Source organism: Varanus komodoensis, unplaced genomic scaffold (genome assembly GCF_004798865.1).
Source record: "Varanus komodoensis strain SLA01 unplaced genomic scaffold, ASM479886v1 scaffold20_1, whole genome shotgun sequence".
NCBI lineage: Eukaryota > Metazoa > Chordata > Lepidosauria > Squamata > Varanidae > Varanus > Varanus komodoensis.
The window spans coordinates 11,460,215-11,478,454 of NW_025335587.1; the positions used below are offsets into that span (position 1 = coordinate 11,460,215).

Genomic DNA, 18,240 nt, shown 5'->3' on the forward strand with positions numbered 1-18,240 from the left:
GCCTGGCGCCGAAAAACAAATAACGACGGCGCCAGGCAAAGACCTTTTTATTCAAGCGGCATTTTAACTGTTAATATTATTGGATTTTATCTGGCCAGGGCGGCTTATTTTATACTGTATTTTTAATTTAATGTTTATATTTTTGATTTATAATTATTTTAACTTATTGTTGTAAGCCGCCCCGAGGCTTCGGCGAATGGGGCGGCATAAAAATGTTTTAATAAATAAAATAAATAAAATAAAACCATTCTGGAGATTCTAAGGAGAAAGTTGAACCCCAGGGGAAGACAATCCCCACCCCATTTTTGGTCAGTACATAGAAACATGGAAACAGAGCGAGCCAGAAGGGGTCTCCTGGGCCATCTAGTCTGACCCCCGGCTCCAGCCGGCTCCGCTCACGACATGCCCACCCTGTGCAAAGCAATGGGGCACCTCAAATTGCCAAGCGTTGTTCTCAGAACAAGGTGCAGAAGTGTAAATGCAGCAGTGGATTCTCCAGGAACTTTTTCCTCTTTGGAATTGCGCCCAACTAAATACGCCAAGCCAAATGAACTCTGCCTGCTTTTCTGGTTTTGTTCTGTTTTATTTAATGAACGCCTTAATGAAAGTTGCATATTAATAATCGTTTGCGTCAAATGAAAATTTGGATTCCCCAAACTTGTGTCGTATACCTTCGTTTGAGGTACTTTATCTCTGTGCTCTTTCCTTTGTTTAGCCTGTGGCTGAGAGCAGATTGATGGATTGAATAATAGCAAGAACATTTATATCACACCTTTGCTTGCAAGGAAAGCTGCATGGCCTACAAGGTTCCCCATCTCTCTGTTTTAGTCTCACAATGAGAACCCTGTGAGGTAGGACAGGCTGAGGTAGGACTGGCCCCAAGTCACCCAGTGAGTTGACTTGTGAGCAGATCCTGACTCCCAGCTCCCCCTTTCCTCTTCCATCAATGAAATGCATAAAGAATTAAATAAAATCAGTGAAAATTGGTCACAGAAGCAAGGTCATTAATCATTATGCAGAGAAACATTTCTCATCTGTCCTTTCAAACTGCAGGTAATAAACCTATATATAATTAATTCTTAATTAAACCATCAATCTTAATTTGATTTTACTTTTTAGCATTGTCTGTGGATTTTACCATACGTGTCTTTTTTTTTTTTTTTTGTAAGCTGTCCTGAGGCTTCTGCAAAGGACAGGGTAGAAATGTTATAATTTAAATTAAATTAAGATAGCATTTGCCCAAAAAATGACTGAGAAATGTTGTAAATAAATAAAAAACCCTCTGATCTTTAGGTTCTGTGGTCAAGTCCAAATAAATGCCTTTGGAACCGACTTTCCAACTTTGTTTCTCTGTTTCAACCTACAGGATTGTGTGCAGTTGAACCAATACAAGTTGAAAAACGAAATTGGAAAGGTATGTTACCGCAGCGTATGTTCTGTGCTGGCGGGTGGTGGATGGAGGAGAGATAGGAATGGCCGAAACGTCCCCGGGCGATTTGCACTAGATCACCGAGGGTTTCCGGGTGCCGTAAGAGCTGCGACAGCGACGATGTGCCAGCTTCCACTGGGCGCGAAAGAGCTGCTTGCGAGCTTTGCTTTGGTTCCGCTCTCAAATTCCCGAGCTGAGACACTTGCTCGGCGGCGTGTGTGAATGGCCACACGTGGCACTCGCCACCGCCTTGCAGCCGGCTGATCTCACGATTCTCCTGACGAACAAGAAGATCCTGAAAGCTGGCTTGGCCGCCTCTCTGGAGGGACCGTTCCGATTCTGGGGCCGGTGAATGAGCGAAGGAGAATGCGCATCACTGTCCGTGTGTCTGTTTGCAGGGCTCCTACGGTGTCGTGAAGCTGGCCTACAACGAAAACGACGACCAGTACTATGTGAGTGACCGTTGCTTGCACTGAGTTGGTGGCTGGTGATGCTTCAGGGCCACCTTTGCACTCTCCCTCTCCCTCTCCCTCCCTCCCTCTTTTTTTCTCTGCATCTTTAGTTTGCATTATTCAGTATTTATAACTTCATTTTATGTACCGTGCAAGAGCTAAAGCGCTCTGGATGGTTTGCAGCAGTGGAAACAGATTGCAAATGTAAAATGACGGTATGTGATGGGAGGACAAGTCAAAGGAGACTGCAGCGGTGGTGCAAACGTTTGAAATACAGTAACAGAGCTGGAACTGGGAGGATAAAATGCCTGGAGAAATAGGAAGGTCTTGCCCTGGTGTTGGAACGGGTGCAGTGCAGGCACCAGGTGAACCCATTTGGTAAGCGGATTGGGGTGCCGCAGCAGAAAAGGCTCCGTAGTTGATGTGCTGTGGGAGCGCATTCTCTCCTACGCACATACCATGGGTGCAAAGGCTACAGTCCAGGCGCTTGGGGCCTCTTCACCATCCTGTCCCAGGGCCGCCTGCCCCTTCGTTTTTCCTGAAGGAGCCTGATGCATTTCAGCGAGCCCTTGCAAGCCCGCAGGCACCAGGTGCTGCATTGCTCTTAACGACGGTTCTTCTAGTGGGTGAGATCTGGCTAGCCTTCTGCTGCCTCCGTGCACGTCACTTGCGACGGAACCACAGGCCTTTTTCGGCAGTGGCCTAGTGGGGCATTTTGAAGAGCAGGGATGTGCCACCACTCCCTCAACAGGTCCCTAAAGATTGTCCAGAAATGCAGCCTCTGTATGGATTAATGAACTGGGTCCAGCAGTTTCCTCTCCAGTAGAAGCTGGATTTTGATAAAGGGAATAGGCCATGATCAAAACCAGGTTAGTCCATGCTGGTTTGCACTGCTGCAGGGGCCAACATACGAGGGTGCGTCTCCTGGTGGGAGGCAGCTGATCCTCAAATCCAAGTCCTCTGCCACGGCCTGCCAGCCGGCCCCAGACTCTGATGCCGGTCCCTGTCTGGACAGCCCGTGGCCGGGGGCAGCTGCCAGCCAGCCCTCTGTGCCTTTCCTGGCTCCTTTGCCTCCAGCCTGGCTGCTGGACCGCCCTGACCAGAAAGGCTCTGAGCTTGCCCTGAGCGCGTGGATCCCTCAGAAGCTCTGACCAGTGGATTCCAGGAAAGGACCAAGCAGACTCTGCCACTGGGGAGGGGCAGTGACTCCCACGTCACCGGGACTCCGATCCTTTGGTGCTTTTTCTCCAAGGATGCCGTCATGAGCTGCCCTCTTCCCTCCTCGTCTCTGATTCGAAGCAGTCCTTCGAAATTCGGTTCTTTTATTGAGAATCTGGACGAGGAGACATTTTGCGCTCTTAATAGACATTGACCAAAGCCGGAATGAGGAGCCTCTGCTCACGGAACGGGCTGGATCCAGACTGGGAGCCCCCTTCCCATGGTCCCTCCCTTTCAGCAGGGCTTCTGGCCCCCCTTCGGGAGAGCGAGAAGGCAGACACGAAGGCCCCCCGACTGTGCCGGTCACTCCTCCAATGCCGCCACACTGCATCAAGGGCTGGGTCCCGTAGCTACACCCCTCCCCTGCTGAAAACCCCCCTCCCCTTCCACAACAGGCCGGCTCTCGCACTCGGGAACCTCGAAGGGGCTTCAGAGGCTTCGTTTCCCCCGCCCCCCCCCCCCCCCGGCCACGCTCTCCCAGGGACTCCACCTACCAGGCTGGAGGATCTGGCCACGCGCTGCAGATCCAGTGTGCTCTCCGTGGTGCTGAACGCCATCCCGAAAGTAGATTCTCCACCATGGAGCACCTGTAGTGGATAGAGAGCCCCACCGGCACGGACGTTAGTGGCTGCGCTTGCCTGCAGGCCCCATTTCTGTCCATCCTGCTCCACGTGAACCTGTTTCAGCGTGGCAAGGTTGGGGATTGTGGCACTGCGCCTTCCCCCAACAGCCCCCGTTTCCTGTCTGCTAACCAGACAGGTTGGGAGCAAGTGTGTGTGTGTGTGTCTATCTATCTATCTATTAAACGCTTTTGTGTGCCGTCCTTTATATCAATATCTCAGGACAGCTTACAGCAATTTAAAACAATATAAAACATCTAATGACATCACAGTGATACCATATAAAACAATAAATAAACATCTGATAAATTAAATCAAAATAGAATTAAGCAAAAGCGACTGGAAAAATCATTAAAACTTTTATCTGCTTAAATAAAAAGGTTTTGACCTGGCGCCAAAAAGAGTATAAGCTGTCCAGGCGTACCTCTCTGGGGAGCGCATGCCAGAGTCTGGGCGCCACCCCAGAGAAGGCCCTGCTCTGAGTTGATGTCCTTTTTGCCTCTTCTAGAGAGGGTTCCCAGAGCAGGGCTTCTCCCACAGATCTTAAGGGGTGTGAGGGCATATAAGGAAGGAGGCGCTTCTTCAGGTATCCTGGCCCGAAACCGTTTAGGGCTTGATAGGTCAAGACCAGCACCTTGGATTGGGCCTGATTTGGAACACTGCCCTGGAATGTGAATTTGGATATGCATGTGGACCAGTCTGGTGATCCAGGGCAGAGTTTTTCCATAGACTTTCATCTCTAAAACAGAACATGCTTCGCACAATTTAAAAAAAAGCTGCTGGGGGAATTCATACAATTTGCATAAGTGTAAATCTTTTTTATTTTCCCATGATTTAAAGGTTTGAGTCTGATTTTAATGTGGGGTTTTATTGTTTAGAAAATCAATTTGGATGCTGCGCTCCACTTTGGTTTACTGTAAGACCATCCTGAGACCTCGGCAGTGGACAGTAGATACATGTTTTCAATAAATACACAATAAATTCAATAAAAGCACAGCATTTTCCACTTGGTGCAATTTCTGCTGCAAGGGCCACCTTGTACAAATGGCCCTATTTGATGCCAATATCCCTATATGCAAATTGTAGCCTGTCTCAGAGACAGTCCAGTCTGGAGCATCCAGAATCCTGAATTCAGAATCAGGGCGAGGGGGGGGGGCTGAATTGGGAAAATCTCCCCCAACAAGATTTGCATGTTCCTAGGGAAGGGCAAGACTGAATCACTTTGCTGATCAGTGCCATTGGAATAAAAATATACACAATGAATGGAGAGGACCAGATTATATTTTGCAGACCCAAGTTCAAACCCCGAGCAGCATGAATATCTCACAATCTCTCCTTTAAACTTACCTTTCAGGATTGTAGTGAAAAAATGTTTTGATGACAATATAATCTAACATAAGAGAGTGAATGCCATTCTGAAAGTGGCAGTATCTTAATACCAGCAATTCTCAATTCAATAGTTCTCTTGGTTTTTTCCCTTCAAACCTGTACTATAATCAATAATCAATTATTACTTGCTAAATAGCTTTGAAGATCTCTTTGCTTCTGTGGCAATTTGCTGGAGGGTTGTGACTATTAAAAGGATGGGCTGCCCCCATGCCCTGCTTGGAAGGAGAGCAAAAGGAAAATGTATTCATTGGTAAATCTGTGTAAACTTGCATCATTTTCCAAACTCGTCCAAGTCTCAGAATTCTGCTTTTTAAAATGCAATGTTTAGGTTATAATTAGTGCTAAAAAGTTTACTTTTTACATGGGCTATTTGGCACAAATGCAGATGTTCTAGGGTACCATACAATGTTTTTGGAGATGCTTTTGGAATATAGGCAGGATCCTGGAATGTGTATTGTCACACGAAAGTATAAGGGTGGGAGACCTGATGTCCCCAGTTGCTTTTGGACTACAACTCTCATCAGTCTCAGCCAGCATATCCAATGAGTATGGGAATTGTAGTCTAAAATATGCCCTACCCTTCATCTAAAGTTTTGCCCTTTCTGTCTGGTGTGTACTCTCAAATTTACTGTGCCAAGTTTTTTCTCTCTCTCTTTTTAAATGACACTGCCTCTTCCACTTTCTCATTTTTTTCCTGCAGGCAATGAAAGTCCTCTCCAAAAAGAAGCTATTGAAGCAATATGGATTTCCACGTAGGTACCTCTGCCCTTTAAGGTTAGGGATACAGGAAATTGCTTTATAATAATTAAACTGTGGCTGGCTTCAGACATTCAAGGGTTGACCATGGCTTGTTGCTGTACTGGGGGTTGTTGAAACATGGTTATCATGTGGCCCAAACCCAGCAGCACTAACAGACCATGATTTCATTTATTAACCATGAACAACCCATGAAGAAACCATGGTTTGTTACAAACAGGTTCTGCAAAGTGTGGGATATAGTCCTTTCTCCTTGAAGAATTAATTGACTGAGGTCCAAGATGGTGTTGGGAGTTACTGGGTTGCAATGTCAGTTTTTTCTCCATGACCAGGGTGACTTTTGACCCCAGGAAGGTTCACACAATACCTCAAGGACATTTCTCACGCAGTGTTCTCCTGGAACCCAAACAGGAAGTGTCAGTCAAATGCAGCCAACAGATGAGTGGTGGAACCACATTACATTTGGGTGACGGTTCACTATCCCACAGTTCAATCTTCAGGTTTCGCAAAGTGGCTTCCCCCCAGAATGAAAGAAGACAAGATCATAAAGATACGTGCTAAAAGCAAACGAATGGTAGCCAAAAAACTCCAAGGCAGGGACGTTAAACATGGCATCAGCCACTGCCCCCACCCTGGGAAAGGAATTCCATTCCAGAATTGGGGCCACCACTGGGAAGGCAGTGTTTGTTTCTAATGGAGCTGGACCCCCACATGCAGTTGTGCTGGGAGAGGGCACTCCTGTTCTGAGTCAGCAAGCGCATGAGGAATTTTACGAGAACATTGCAGGCACGCTCAGAAAATGTCTTCCAGGTGAGCTAGCTTACTTTTCCTATGGCCCTTCGCAAAACTCATTTCCCAGAAGGCAAACTGGTGAGATGAAGAGGAATGGAGAGTGACCACGAACCTCAGTGCCAGGCAGAGGAGGGGTTGTGCTCCAAAGCAGAAAATCGTGCTTTTCAACCCAGTTAAAAATGGTGTGGGAGAACAGCACTTCCCTTTGCTGCATGCTCACCTCCTGGGTAAAAATAATTATTTAAAGCATCGTAAGAAAAAGAAAACATAGGCAGGGCTGAGAGCCTGCTGGTGCTCTCCTTGGGACCTCGCGGCTGCTAGGCAGTCCAGCTTCTTGTTCATCTACCTTGCACTGCCTTTTTCTCCACTCATGAGAGGAGGCTGATTGTCTGAGCACCACCATGAGGACTAGTGACATGGCAGCTCAGATTCAGCTTGTCCCTTGCGTCCAAACCCAGCCCTCTGCAAGTGGCACAGAGGCTGCAAGTCGGCAGGCTTGGATCACCTGAACAGCACCTGCGAGTGGCAGGTGGAAGAAACTTGGGGGTGCTTTTCATCTTCCCTCCTTCCTCTCTCGCTCAAGGGCGGCCTCCCCCGCGAGGGTCCAAAGCCGCTGCTGGGGGGCAGCCAAAGCCCATGGCACCTCTGGACCGGATCTATCAGGAAATAGCCATCTTAAAGAAACTGGACCACATCAACGTGGTCAAGCTGATTGAGGTGGGTTGCCCTGTGCGGCAGATGTGTTTGCACATCTGGAGTGCGTCCCTTTTGCTCGAGGGCGTGGACTAAGGCGAGGGGGCGTGGCCAAAGAGGCAGGTGACTGCCCGGGCTTGGTTAAATGCAGCCTCCAAAGAGGTGCTCCAGCCTCTCGGCTTGGGGGGAAACTGTTTGCTGTGGAAGGAAAGGGGTTAGAGCTAAGGGAAGGGGTGGGGCCCCCTGGGGAGACACGAGAAATTGGATGCTCCGGTGGGCTGGGCGGGACCTCCACATCCCCCGTTCTCCATGCACTCCATGGCCTCAGCCTCCAGGGATGAAGGCTTGTGGCACAGAAAGGCCGCATCCTGCCCTTTCTGCAGAGATGCCATTCGCCATGCTTGCCCTTTGAAGACTCGCTTTGCATGCATCCCTGCTGGCGTTGGGCACCCTCCTCTTTAGGCAGGTCTTTTATTTCAGGAAGGAATTCGGAACAGTGGCTGATGGGAGACTGCTGTGGGCGAAAAGCTACTCAGCTTTGGAAGAGCAGAGTCAGAGCAAAGGCCTTGGCCTGCCTTGCAGGCTTCGACCCAGCTGAACTCAGGCACAATTCCCTGGGAATGCGCAGAGCAGAATTCTGCTGCTCCAAGGCTGGGAAAGTGGAGACGGCAGGGAGTTCCAAGGGCAGCGATGGGAAGGATGGGGATGGCTGGAGATGAGGGATCCAGGAACTCTCCCACTCCTCTCCTCTGAAGTGTCTTGGCTGAAATCTTCCGTCTGCTTAGCAAAAGACCAGGAAGGCGGAGATGGCTGGCCCCCCTCTGTGCTCTGGGCCGGACGCACGATGCTCGCCAGCCGTTTGAGTTTGGAGGTCTGAAAATGTCGAGGGGGCAATGATAGTGGCGTCTCTAAGTCTCTCCCTCTCTCTCCCTCCCTCCCAGGTACTGGACGACCCCGCAGAAGACCACCTGTACATGGGTAGGCAATTTGTAGGGATGTGAGAATGGAGGGGGGAGCCCTACAAGGTCAGGGGCCTCCCTCAATCCAGCACCCCGGGAAGCACCCAAGCGAGAAAGGGGAGCCTCTCCAGCACCCCTCATCCCCGGCAGTTCCTCAGGTGCTGGCCCTGGAGTGCCTTGCAGCCACTGTGGCCCAAGGACTCTGCTTCAGGAGATCCAAGGCCCATCTGGGGTGTGGCGGGGTGAAGGATCCATTTGGGGTGCATGTCTGGCGGATTTCCCCAGACCGCCGCCCCCTTGCAGCCGCCCTGTTCACAGAGTGCTTGAGAGGAGTGGAGTCCCACGTCCTGCACAAGTGGCATCCGTTCTCCACAGCACGGGCGCTGCCGTGGGCCCTGGTGCAGGAGAAGGTTGCCTTTCTCCGCGAGCGCTCGTGGGCTTCCTCTCGACTCGGCTCCCTTTGCAAGAGCAGGCCAAGCGCGAGAAGAAGCCTGCGAACACCGCGGTGTCCTGTCCCTCGTTATTTATTGTGAGCAACAGAGCAGAAAGTAAAAGGCCATTTGTGTCATCCAGCAAGGCAAATGAATCGAATCATACTCGGTGCGATTTGGACATGCCAGGAAAGCTTGCAGCCTGGAATGGTTCCTGTGTCAGCCAGCCAGTTGGCCATGGCCCTCTTCCAGGGTGCTCTGTTCCGTCCCACGCAGATCCAACAGGCAGTGAAGTTGTGTGGTCCCCAGTGGGCTGTTTGGGGTTGGTGGTGCTCATCGGCTTCCCCTAAATCCGTTCCTTCACTTGTTTCTCAGGAAGCCCAGCTAGTTGTGAAGGAATGCCTGCACTTTCCATGGTTTTGGTGAGGGGAGAATGTGTCTGGGCAGACTCGAGCCTTGTTTGTTACTGTCGAAGTCCTACGTAGTGGTTGCTTTCTGGAGAGAAAGAAACAATCATTTTGAGTATTGTTAGACAGTGGTACATTTGGTTCTGCAAATAAATTTTTGCAATAAACGTGGCTCTGATCATGGGGAGATTCTAGCAAGGTGGGAGATGTGTTGAAAGTTGGGAGCTGGTCAGATGGCAAGGCAGCCACATCACAGGTGGAGCGTGGGTTGTCCTTAAACCATGTGTCATTTCTGATTGCAGTTAAACAATGAGAAAGCCCTAATGTTTTTCTTTTGTCTCTTGCAGTGTTTGACCTCCTCCGGAAGGGGTAAGTGTCAAGGTTTCATGCTAAAAGTAGAAGTCATAGCCCCATCTAGACTCTTCCCCACCTGCCCAGAAAGTCCAAAAATACAGGTTGCCATGTGAATTCATACCAACAAACCATTTGTAGCATTTTTAATGCCTCCCAGGAGCAGGTCTTTTGTCAAGCAGATGGTCCTCGCAGCTCCTTCCACGCCAACTCGCCCCTAAATATTTCGCATTGCAATGGGGCAACATAATGTTGCTTGGAAAAGCCATTTCACCCTGCTAATCAAAAAACGCTGGAATTGCATTCCAGTGGACCCCGTTCTGCTACAACACTGGGTATTTATTTAATATTTATTTATTTAGGGAACTTCTATGCCGCCCCATTCGCCGAAGCCTCAGGGCGGCTCACAAACATAAATAAATAACATCATATAAAACAATATAATTTAACAATATAAATTAAGTCGCCCTGGCCAAAGAATAAAATAAATAAATAATATTAACAATTAAAGTAACGTTTAAATAAAAAGGTCTTCACCTGGCGCCGAAAAACAAATAACGACGGCGCCAGGCGGACCTCTCTGGGGAGCGCATTCCAGAGGTGGGGAGCCACCACAGAGAAGGCCCTCCTCCGGGTGCTAACCCTCCTAATGTCCTTCATGGAGGGCTCCCGGAGAAGGGCCTCTCCCGCTGATCTCAAGGGGCGGGAGGGCATATATGGACGTAAGCGCTCCTTCAGGTAACCAGGACCCAAGCCGTTAAGGGCTTTATAGGTCATCACCAACACCTTGAATTGGGCCCGGACTTCAATGGGGAGCCAGTGAAGCTGACGGAGAACTGGGGTCAAGTGAACATAACGCCCAGTCCCCGTCAGCAGCCTGGCAGCTCTATTTTGAACCAATTGAAGTATCTGGACCGTCTTCAAGGGCAGCCCCACGTAGAGCGCATTACAGAAGTCTAATCGGGAAGTGACCAATGCGTGTGTCACCGTCTCCAGGCAGTCGTACTCCAGGTAGGGGCATAGCTGATTAATCAGCCGAAGCTGAAGGAAGGCGCTCCTCGCCACCACCGTCACCTGAGCTTCCAGTGAAAGCTCTGGGTCGAGGAGCACTCTCAAGCTGCGGACCTTGTCCCTAAGAGGGAGTGTGATGGAAGGTGTGCGGGAGCCGTGCGTAACTTGTAGCCCTCCAGATGTCATGGTCTACAGCTTCTGTGAGCCCAGGTGAGCATAGGCAATGATGATATGCCATGCTTCCCGGGTTTCACAGAAAAGGCCGGAAATTGGCACTCAAATTAGCTTGCAGAAGCTCTTAGCTTGTTTTCTTTCTGCATTTAAACTAATCTCATATCTGGAATAAAAGGACAGGAAGGGTGTGATCTTGGAATTCTCTCTTCCTAGTGGCTGTCCATCAGGGGGTCATGCGGGGGTTTTGGGCTAGACTAAGCAGAGAGATGTGAGGCATCTCTTTGGGGGTGGGAATTCAGCCGGTCCCCAGGCTTGGCTCCCCAGACTCTGTCCCACATCGCAGCTGCCCCGAGTCCAGATACCTGGGGCGTGTGCCCTGCATTTGTGGGGCACCCATCGGGCATCAGGCCCCACACAGTGTGCCAGCAGTACACCCCTCTTGCGCACACACTGCTGGCTGCCCCAGTGGGGAAGAAGGTGGGTCTCTGGGAAGGGGACCGTGCGAGTGCCGTGGGAGTGTGCTGGCGACGCGGCTGCAGCCCCGGGCGCATCCATGGGCCCCTGCTTAGCTTGACCTGCTTTGCACAAGAACGGACCAGGGGCTATGGCAAGAGCCAGCTGTGGGTGCTGGTCCAGAAAGGTTCCTTCCAGCCCTGGCACCGAACAGAGCGCCGACGGGCTGAATGCACGGGCACTCGCCAATGTCCCGCTGTAGGTCGTGCCCTTTTGGTCGCAGCGTCTGCGTCGGGGCCTGTCCTTCCTGGGGAGGGGCCCGCCTGTGCCACGTGCAGCCGGCACCTTCCCAAGCTGTGGGGCTGGCGGTCCCTGCGGTGCCTCTGTCTCTTGCCCCTGCATCTGGGCGCTGGTGCGGGCCTGCCATGGGCCATACCGGGGCCCAGGCCTGACGGGCTCCTCCTTGAGGGTGCTGGACCCAAGGAAGGGATGCAGCCCCCCCCCCCCGTTGCTCTCCTTGTGCCCCCCAGGCCAGTCATGGAAGTGCCGTGCGACACGCCTTTCACCGAAGAGCAGGCCCGGCTCTACTTCAGGGACATCGTCCTGGGCATCGAGTACCGTGAGTGTCTCAGTGCTGCCTTTTCGCGACGTCTCGCGCAGCTGCGACTCGGGGCTGGGGCAGATGCTGCAGCTTCGGGCTTCAGATGAGGAGCAGGGAGCCCAATCCGGATCGGGACCGGGGCTTTAGCCCTTCCCCCTGCCCTGAGTCTACTCCAGAGTAAAAAGGAAGGAAGAAACTTGAAGGACGTTCCTACTCTTTAAAATAATGTCTGCTTTTCCCCTGAGATTAAGTGAAGGTGGGTTAACTTCTGGAGCATTTTTCTGGTGGAGCATTTCGTTTTTCTCATCATTTTTAGTAACGGCACTGCATTTCTGTGTCTTGGGAGCCAAAAAGGTGCCACTGTAGGTTTGTGGCGGGCTGCAACGGACAGCAGCCCTCCTTATGCACCCACCTGCAGATCTGGGCTCAGGATCTTGGAGTACCGCTTGCTCGGATGTTCCCCAGGGTGAGCCCCGCTGGAAAAGCACGATGGTCCTTTTCCACACAGCTCCTGTTGGCTCCACTGGGACGGCACGGAAGAACTTCTCCGTGGGCGCATTTCCTGGAGGACTGGGCCTGAGTTTGCGATGGCGTTCTCTGGCTTCATCAGCATTTATGGCTCAACATTCCGGTCTGGAATAGTGGCTCGGAAAGGGGTGTTAACTTGGCCTACTCCAGTATTTAAAGTGCGCAGATGAGAATGTGCAGAGGTCGTCTTTTCTGCTTGGACATGTGTCAGGACTGAGTTTTTTGGCTCACCGTGTGAACTCTCATTTGTGATAAGCAGGTATCTAGGGTAGGCATGTCAGTCTTTGGCCTGGCACTGCAACATGGAAAGCATTTTCGTTTAGGATTGACCGGGATTAGGTAACACAAGAATCCTAACTCAGGGGTTGTGGTTGGGTTGTGGTTGAATTGTGGTCTGAACCCAGCCGAGATAACAAGCTGTGGTGAACAACCTGTGGTTGTAATGCAACAGCAAACCTTGCATTCTTTTGATGAGTTATCTGTGGTTATCAAGCCATGGCCTATGGGCACAACAGGATTAGATAAGTCTGTTAGTCCTGATAGCTACTAGTCCAGATTGTTGGACCTGAAAAGCTGCTAGTCCTGAGTGATCACACTGAATTCTGTAGTTCCACAGGGTGCTGTTTGGATCCAGCCCTGCTCTTCTTCCATAGTTTGGATACTTACTCTTGCATACGGAAAAGGGCTTACTCTTGAGTAGACATGCAGGAGGTGGTAGCCAGGAGGGTCCTTGACAAGAGCAACTGGAGGGTTTGGGGGAGTTTGCTGAGGCTGTTTCCAGTTCTTCTGCCCATCCACTCACCACCTGCCTCTCCTTCCAGCCAAACCCTGAAAACGGATCTCAACCAGAGATCTGCCCCACCTTCTCTGAGTTCAAAACACAAGCAGGATTCCAGTACAGAAATTTGCTGATGTTACTGTTACAGCAACAGCTGCAGTGATGGGTCTTTGCATCCGATGGGGCAGCTCTTCAGCGTGAGGCTTCACCTGTGGCTCATGTGCCCGTCATTCCCTGCTCACACTCGTATTTATGGGTCCTTAGGCAATGTCTGAGTCCCTGTTCTGTCTCAGCCCACCTCCGGCAAAGAATTATAGTTTGTTCGCTTCCAAGAACCTGCAGTTTACTACCTGGCAATGGAGCTTTGATGTGAAGTTGCAGGTGGACTATCAGATAATACATCCCTGCCTTCCAGTGGTGCAGAATCTTTCCCCAGTGTAAGGTTTGGCTGTGGAATGGATGAATTTGCTGCTCCCAGGTCCCGGAACGAAGAAAGATGACTGTGTTGATGAAGGAACAACCCCAAATCTACATTAGGCCAACCAAGTGATTCCCTGCTCCAGAATAAACGTGCAGGCTTTCCCGATCGTCGAAACTCCTCATCAGCCAAGATGTTAAGCAAAGCACATTGGGGGAGGGGGGGATGAAAAGGGGGGGCTTCCCGTGATTCCACCAAGGCAGCCTCAAATGACTTGAGGAATTGATTTGCGCGTGGGGAGGCTTCCCGCAGGGCGCCACGTGCTCCAGAGCGTGCGTAGTTTACCTGAGCCAGCCTGAGCATACGGCCTCTGTGCGCCGGCCAGCAGTTTTCCCACGAGGGAAGCATTTCTGCGCCCCGTGGTCCGTGCCGGCAGATTGCTGAGTGGCCGCTGCGGCAGCACCGCAGGCACGTCACAGATGCAGGTCACGTCCGTTTGCGGCAGAGGACTGGGTGTGCGGAGCAGCTGGCTCCCACGGTTACAGCTGCCCTTCGGAAAGGCACGGAGTCGTGGGCCGACGCTCAAACAACGCTGGCTTAGGCGCCCAGAATAAGGCTGGGAGACTGTTTATACTTGGCCTAAAGTTAGATGCACATCATACAAATCTGTGCTCAGCTGAGGATCCCAAAGCAAGGGATAATGGTTGCATCTTAGGGTTTGCACCTGAGTAAATGTGTGCGGAGTTGCACTGCCCCAGAAGCAAGTATCCCCCAAAGGCCATCGGGGCCATAGTGCTTGCGCTGCCTCTGAAGTGAGGTGGGACCCCCCCACCCATCGGCCATCACAGCCTGAGAAACCTCTGACCTTCCGCAGTGCACTACCAGAAGATCATCCACCGCGACATCAAGCCCTCCAACCTGCTGCTGGGGGATGATGGGCATGTGAAGATCGCGGACTTTGGCGTGAGCAACCAGTTTGTGGGCAGCGACGCACAGCTGTGCAGCACCGCCGGGACGCCGGCCTTCATGGCCCCCGAGGCGCTCTCGGAGTCCGGGAAGAGCTTCAGCGGGAAGGTACGGCTCTGCTGAGGGGGTGCCCTCTGTGCAACAGGAAAAGCCCCCCTGCTTGGGGGGCGTAAGCCCAAGGAGGAGGGAAGAACGCCTCTCCCACCCTCCCTGGGCTTCATGTCCATTGACTCTCTTGCAGCCTGCACAGATGGCCGATGGTCGGTCAGGACCCCGAGGGGGTGGGATGGGCTCCCACGGGAGGCAGTTGAGGCCCCGTCGGTGCGGGTGTTCAAGGAGAGGCTGGACGTCCACATGGTGGGCATGTGAGCGGAGCCGGCTGGAGCCGGGGGTCAGACTAGATGGCCCAGGAGTTCCCTTCTGGCTCTCTCTGTTTCTATGCTTCTAAGTTGTGAGAACGTGCACACTGGGGATGCCTGAGGAATCCTTCCAGGGTTGGGAATCCATCGGATTTCGTGGGCTCGGCTCCCCGGACGGAGGCCCAGAGCCTGAACTCCTGGCGAGCCGGCCCCACGCGCTCTGCTCACCTGGTGGGGTTGCCCACGCAAATGGCAGCGGCTCCTCAAGACGAAGGAGCCCAGTCTGGGCATTCGCGAGGGGCTCACCAGCCCCGCAACCACCGCCCAAGCAGTGTCCCTTTTCTGCAGCAGCTGCAGCCACGTTCTGACGTGGAAGGAGGTTGCCCGTTGCACAGCTGGGGCTCCACAGGCCCTCGCAGGCTTCCTCTTGGCTCGGCTCGCTTGGAAGACTGAGCCCGAGAGCGCTTGGCCGGATGGACCCTGACCGGCCACCCTAACCCTCGTGCATACCACTGAGGGGTGCAGTCCCCTGATCTCAGGATTGCACCTTCCACTTCTGATATTCAGAGATGGCTTGCAGGTGCATTTATCGGCAAACCAGTGGGAAATACCAGCAGGATGGAGAGAACCACGATGCTTGCAGAGGTACGATAAACCTTTAAGGGAGGTGAAAACCCCAAGAAAGGGGGGAATTCCCCATCTTGACTATCTCTGGTGCCAGGTGAAAACAGTCCTTCTCCTCCAGACATTTTAACAATTAATTTTATACTTGGATATGGTTTATACTATTTTAAGCTCTAATATTTTTTAACTTACTGATATCTGACCTCGGCTGCGTAGTTCTCTGTTTTATTGTATGTTGTTTCAGGCGCTGGATGTCTGGGCCATGGGAGTAACGCTCTTTTGCTTTGTATATGGGAAGGTAAGATGTCTCTTAAGAGGGGAGCTTGGGTATTGTAGTGTGAGTGAGCAGCGGGGATACATGTTTTCTGCTTTAGTTTTTAATGTGTTTAGTTCTTTGTGTGGTTTTGCCCTGTCGCTGGTTTAATTTTTCTTACTTTTTTCTGTTCTGCTCTTCTTTTTCATCCTTGTTTATCTGTCTTGTTTTACCATAGTGGCCAAAAAAGTCAGATAAAATGACTTTGTATTTTATTATTTAATTTGTGCAACATCTGGAGGAAACTGGTTATTGGTGGTTTTAGAAATGAAGTATTTGCTAGTTAAGAAGTGAAACGAGAAGAAAGGCGCTTGCAGTGCCACGGTTCCTGGCTGGACACTGACCGAGGGATCCCTTTCCCTTCATTTTCTTTTGTCTGACAGTGTCCTTTCATTGATGAATTCATCCTGGCTCTTCACAACAAGATCAAGACCAAGCCAGTGGAGTTCCCGGAAGAGTAAGTCAACCTTACAGAGCTGTGGAACAAAATTGCTCACTTGGGCCCCCGCTCTGGGGGTCTCTTTCGCACAAGGCATTCCTTGTGTACTCACAGTTCTCACACACAGCGGGTTGCAAGTGCTTTTCCCCAGCACCACCCCCTTTTGCTTTGTGTGTTTTTAAGAAAAGGGAAGGGAAACGAGGTATTGTTTTGCAACAGGGAAAATGGCGTGCCTTCTCCTGGTGTAGATGCGCTGTTCCAATATAGCAGAGCGCCACCTAGAGGCTGCACCTGGGGATAGCAGGAAAAAGAGCTTTTTGTACAGAGCATGGTCCGCGATGCCACGATGAAGCGCAAAGTAGATACAAGGACAAACAGCCTCATGGAGAAAAGCTCTGGGTTCAGGCATGTGTTTGGCACGGAAACACTCCAGGTTGAGGCTAGTCTGGCCCACTGATGGAAAGGGGAATCCATAATTAACGGTGAGCCATTTCATGACCTTTAGCGACCCTTCGATCTCCAGCGACCTTCTTGCGCTGTCCACCTGCAGGTGAGGAGCGGGGCACGTTCGACCCAGAGAGCTGTGCCCCCTTCCCCCGACCCTGCCCTCTTTCCCCCATTGTCGGCGCCTGGGTGTGTTCTTGATTTTTGTGCATTTTTTCACTTTCTGAAAGGTTGAAACACTTTAGAGACTAGAAAGAAGAGCTTTAAGCTGCAATCGGCTGTGATCTTTTCTGTATTTTTGAACCTCTCTTTCTGCCTTCAGCCCCCCGTTCCATGGAATTCAGCCCTGGGGAGCTTCTCCAAAGTGGGATACAGCCCTTGGGTTGAACGTGTTTATTTATTTATCCTATTTCCATAGTGTGCAAAAGTCTCGGCAGGCAGTTTGCAATAGCACATGAAATAGAATCAAACCGCCGTATTAAAAAATACAAATAACAGGAAAGAGAGCATAAAAATTAGGGAAGAGGTTTGCCACTCGCTCCAAAATGGATGTCTCTTTTCCCATGTCTGAAATGATATTTCTCGCCCAATACGAGCAAAAATAAAATAGTTCTCCTCTCCTAACAAGGATTCCCCACAACTTCTTCATATTTTGTCTGGGCAGATTTAGGTCAGTAGAAATTGTATTTTGTCCCTTCAAGGAGTGCCAAGTCAAAACCTGTTTTATCTTCAGAAAGGGGGTGCAGTTTGCCATGCGTAGGGGCTACCCTTGGCTGAAGAACAGGGCAGCAAGATAAAGCGATCAGTAGAATGAATAATCCTGTGCGCCTGAATATGTCACTGTATTTTCATGAGACTGAGTGAAAAGCCCCACATTTTCTCAGCATCTTCATTTGGTGAGAAGGCGTTTTTGGTGGCCGAGAGGCCTCAGGGCGCATATTTTTAATTACCAATAAAGAGAGAACAGGCAGGTTGGATCCAAAGGCATTTGATCTCATGGAGGGTTTTGTTCTTTGCTGAGAACAAAGGGAGAGATTTGGGGGTGGGAGGGGAACATTTTTGCCAGTCTCCTCTCCCCAGTCCAGCCCCCATGTCTGATCTCCAAAGTTTGGTCCAGAGAATTGGGGTTCTTTAGAAACAATGCTGAATACAGGCCGGAGAGGCAGAATATTAGCATAAATATACTAAATTAGGTCTGTTGCTCTAATGCATTCATACAAACGCACTCACATGTCTGCATGGCAAGCAGCTAATTTTTTCCCTAATTAATTACCCCCGGGCTAATCACCTCCAGTCTAACCTGTCCACCCCACAAAAATTGTGCTTTGGATGAAATTTGAAGCTGCGATTCTCCCATTCCAGCACCTCATCTGGGCAAAGAATTGCTGACATACTTGCATGAATTAATCCTTCATTTCCCATCACAGTGTAAGGATGATGTGGTATCATTGCTCGGAAAGGACTGGGGGCGGGTGGAGGATTTGGAGTGGGGTGGGAAACGCAGCCCGGAAAAGCAGTGCACCTTCAAAGAATGTTATTTCCCTTTTTATTTTGACCTTGCTATCCGTGTAGTACACTGTTCAGAAATATTTAAGACACATTACCCGAGTTGTCATCTTTGTGGAAGAAAGAGCA

General features: G+C 50.8%; 1 protein-coding gene across 1 annotated transcript in view; it reads left to right on the forward strand.

The window, feature by feature from the left end:
- CAMKK1 (calcium/calmodulin dependent protein kinase kinase 1) overlaps positions 1-18,240 on the forward strand; it is a 66,448-nt gene that overhangs the window by 34,109 nt on the left and 14,099 nt on the right. Inside the window, exons 5-14 of the mRNA XM_044430354.1 lie at positions 1,367-1,414; positions 1,828-1,881; positions 5,809-5,860; positions 7,240-7,373; positions 8,291-8,327; positions 9,494-9,515; positions 11,666-11,754; positions 14,335-14,534; positions 15,654-15,707; positions 16,106-16,179. Coding sequence (XP_044286289.1) covers positions 1,367-1,414; positions 1,828-1,881; positions 5,809-5,860; positions 7,240-7,373; positions 8,291-8,327; positions 9,494-9,515; positions 11,666-11,754; positions 14,335-14,534; positions 15,654-15,707; positions 16,106-16,179 — 764 coding nt within the window. The remainder of the gene's footprint in view (positions 1-1,366; positions 1,415-1,827; positions 1,882-5,808; positions 5,861-7,239; positions 7,374-8,290; positions 8,328-9,493; positions 9,516-11,665; positions 11,755-14,334; positions 14,535-15,653; positions 15,708-16,105; positions 16,180-18,240) is intronic.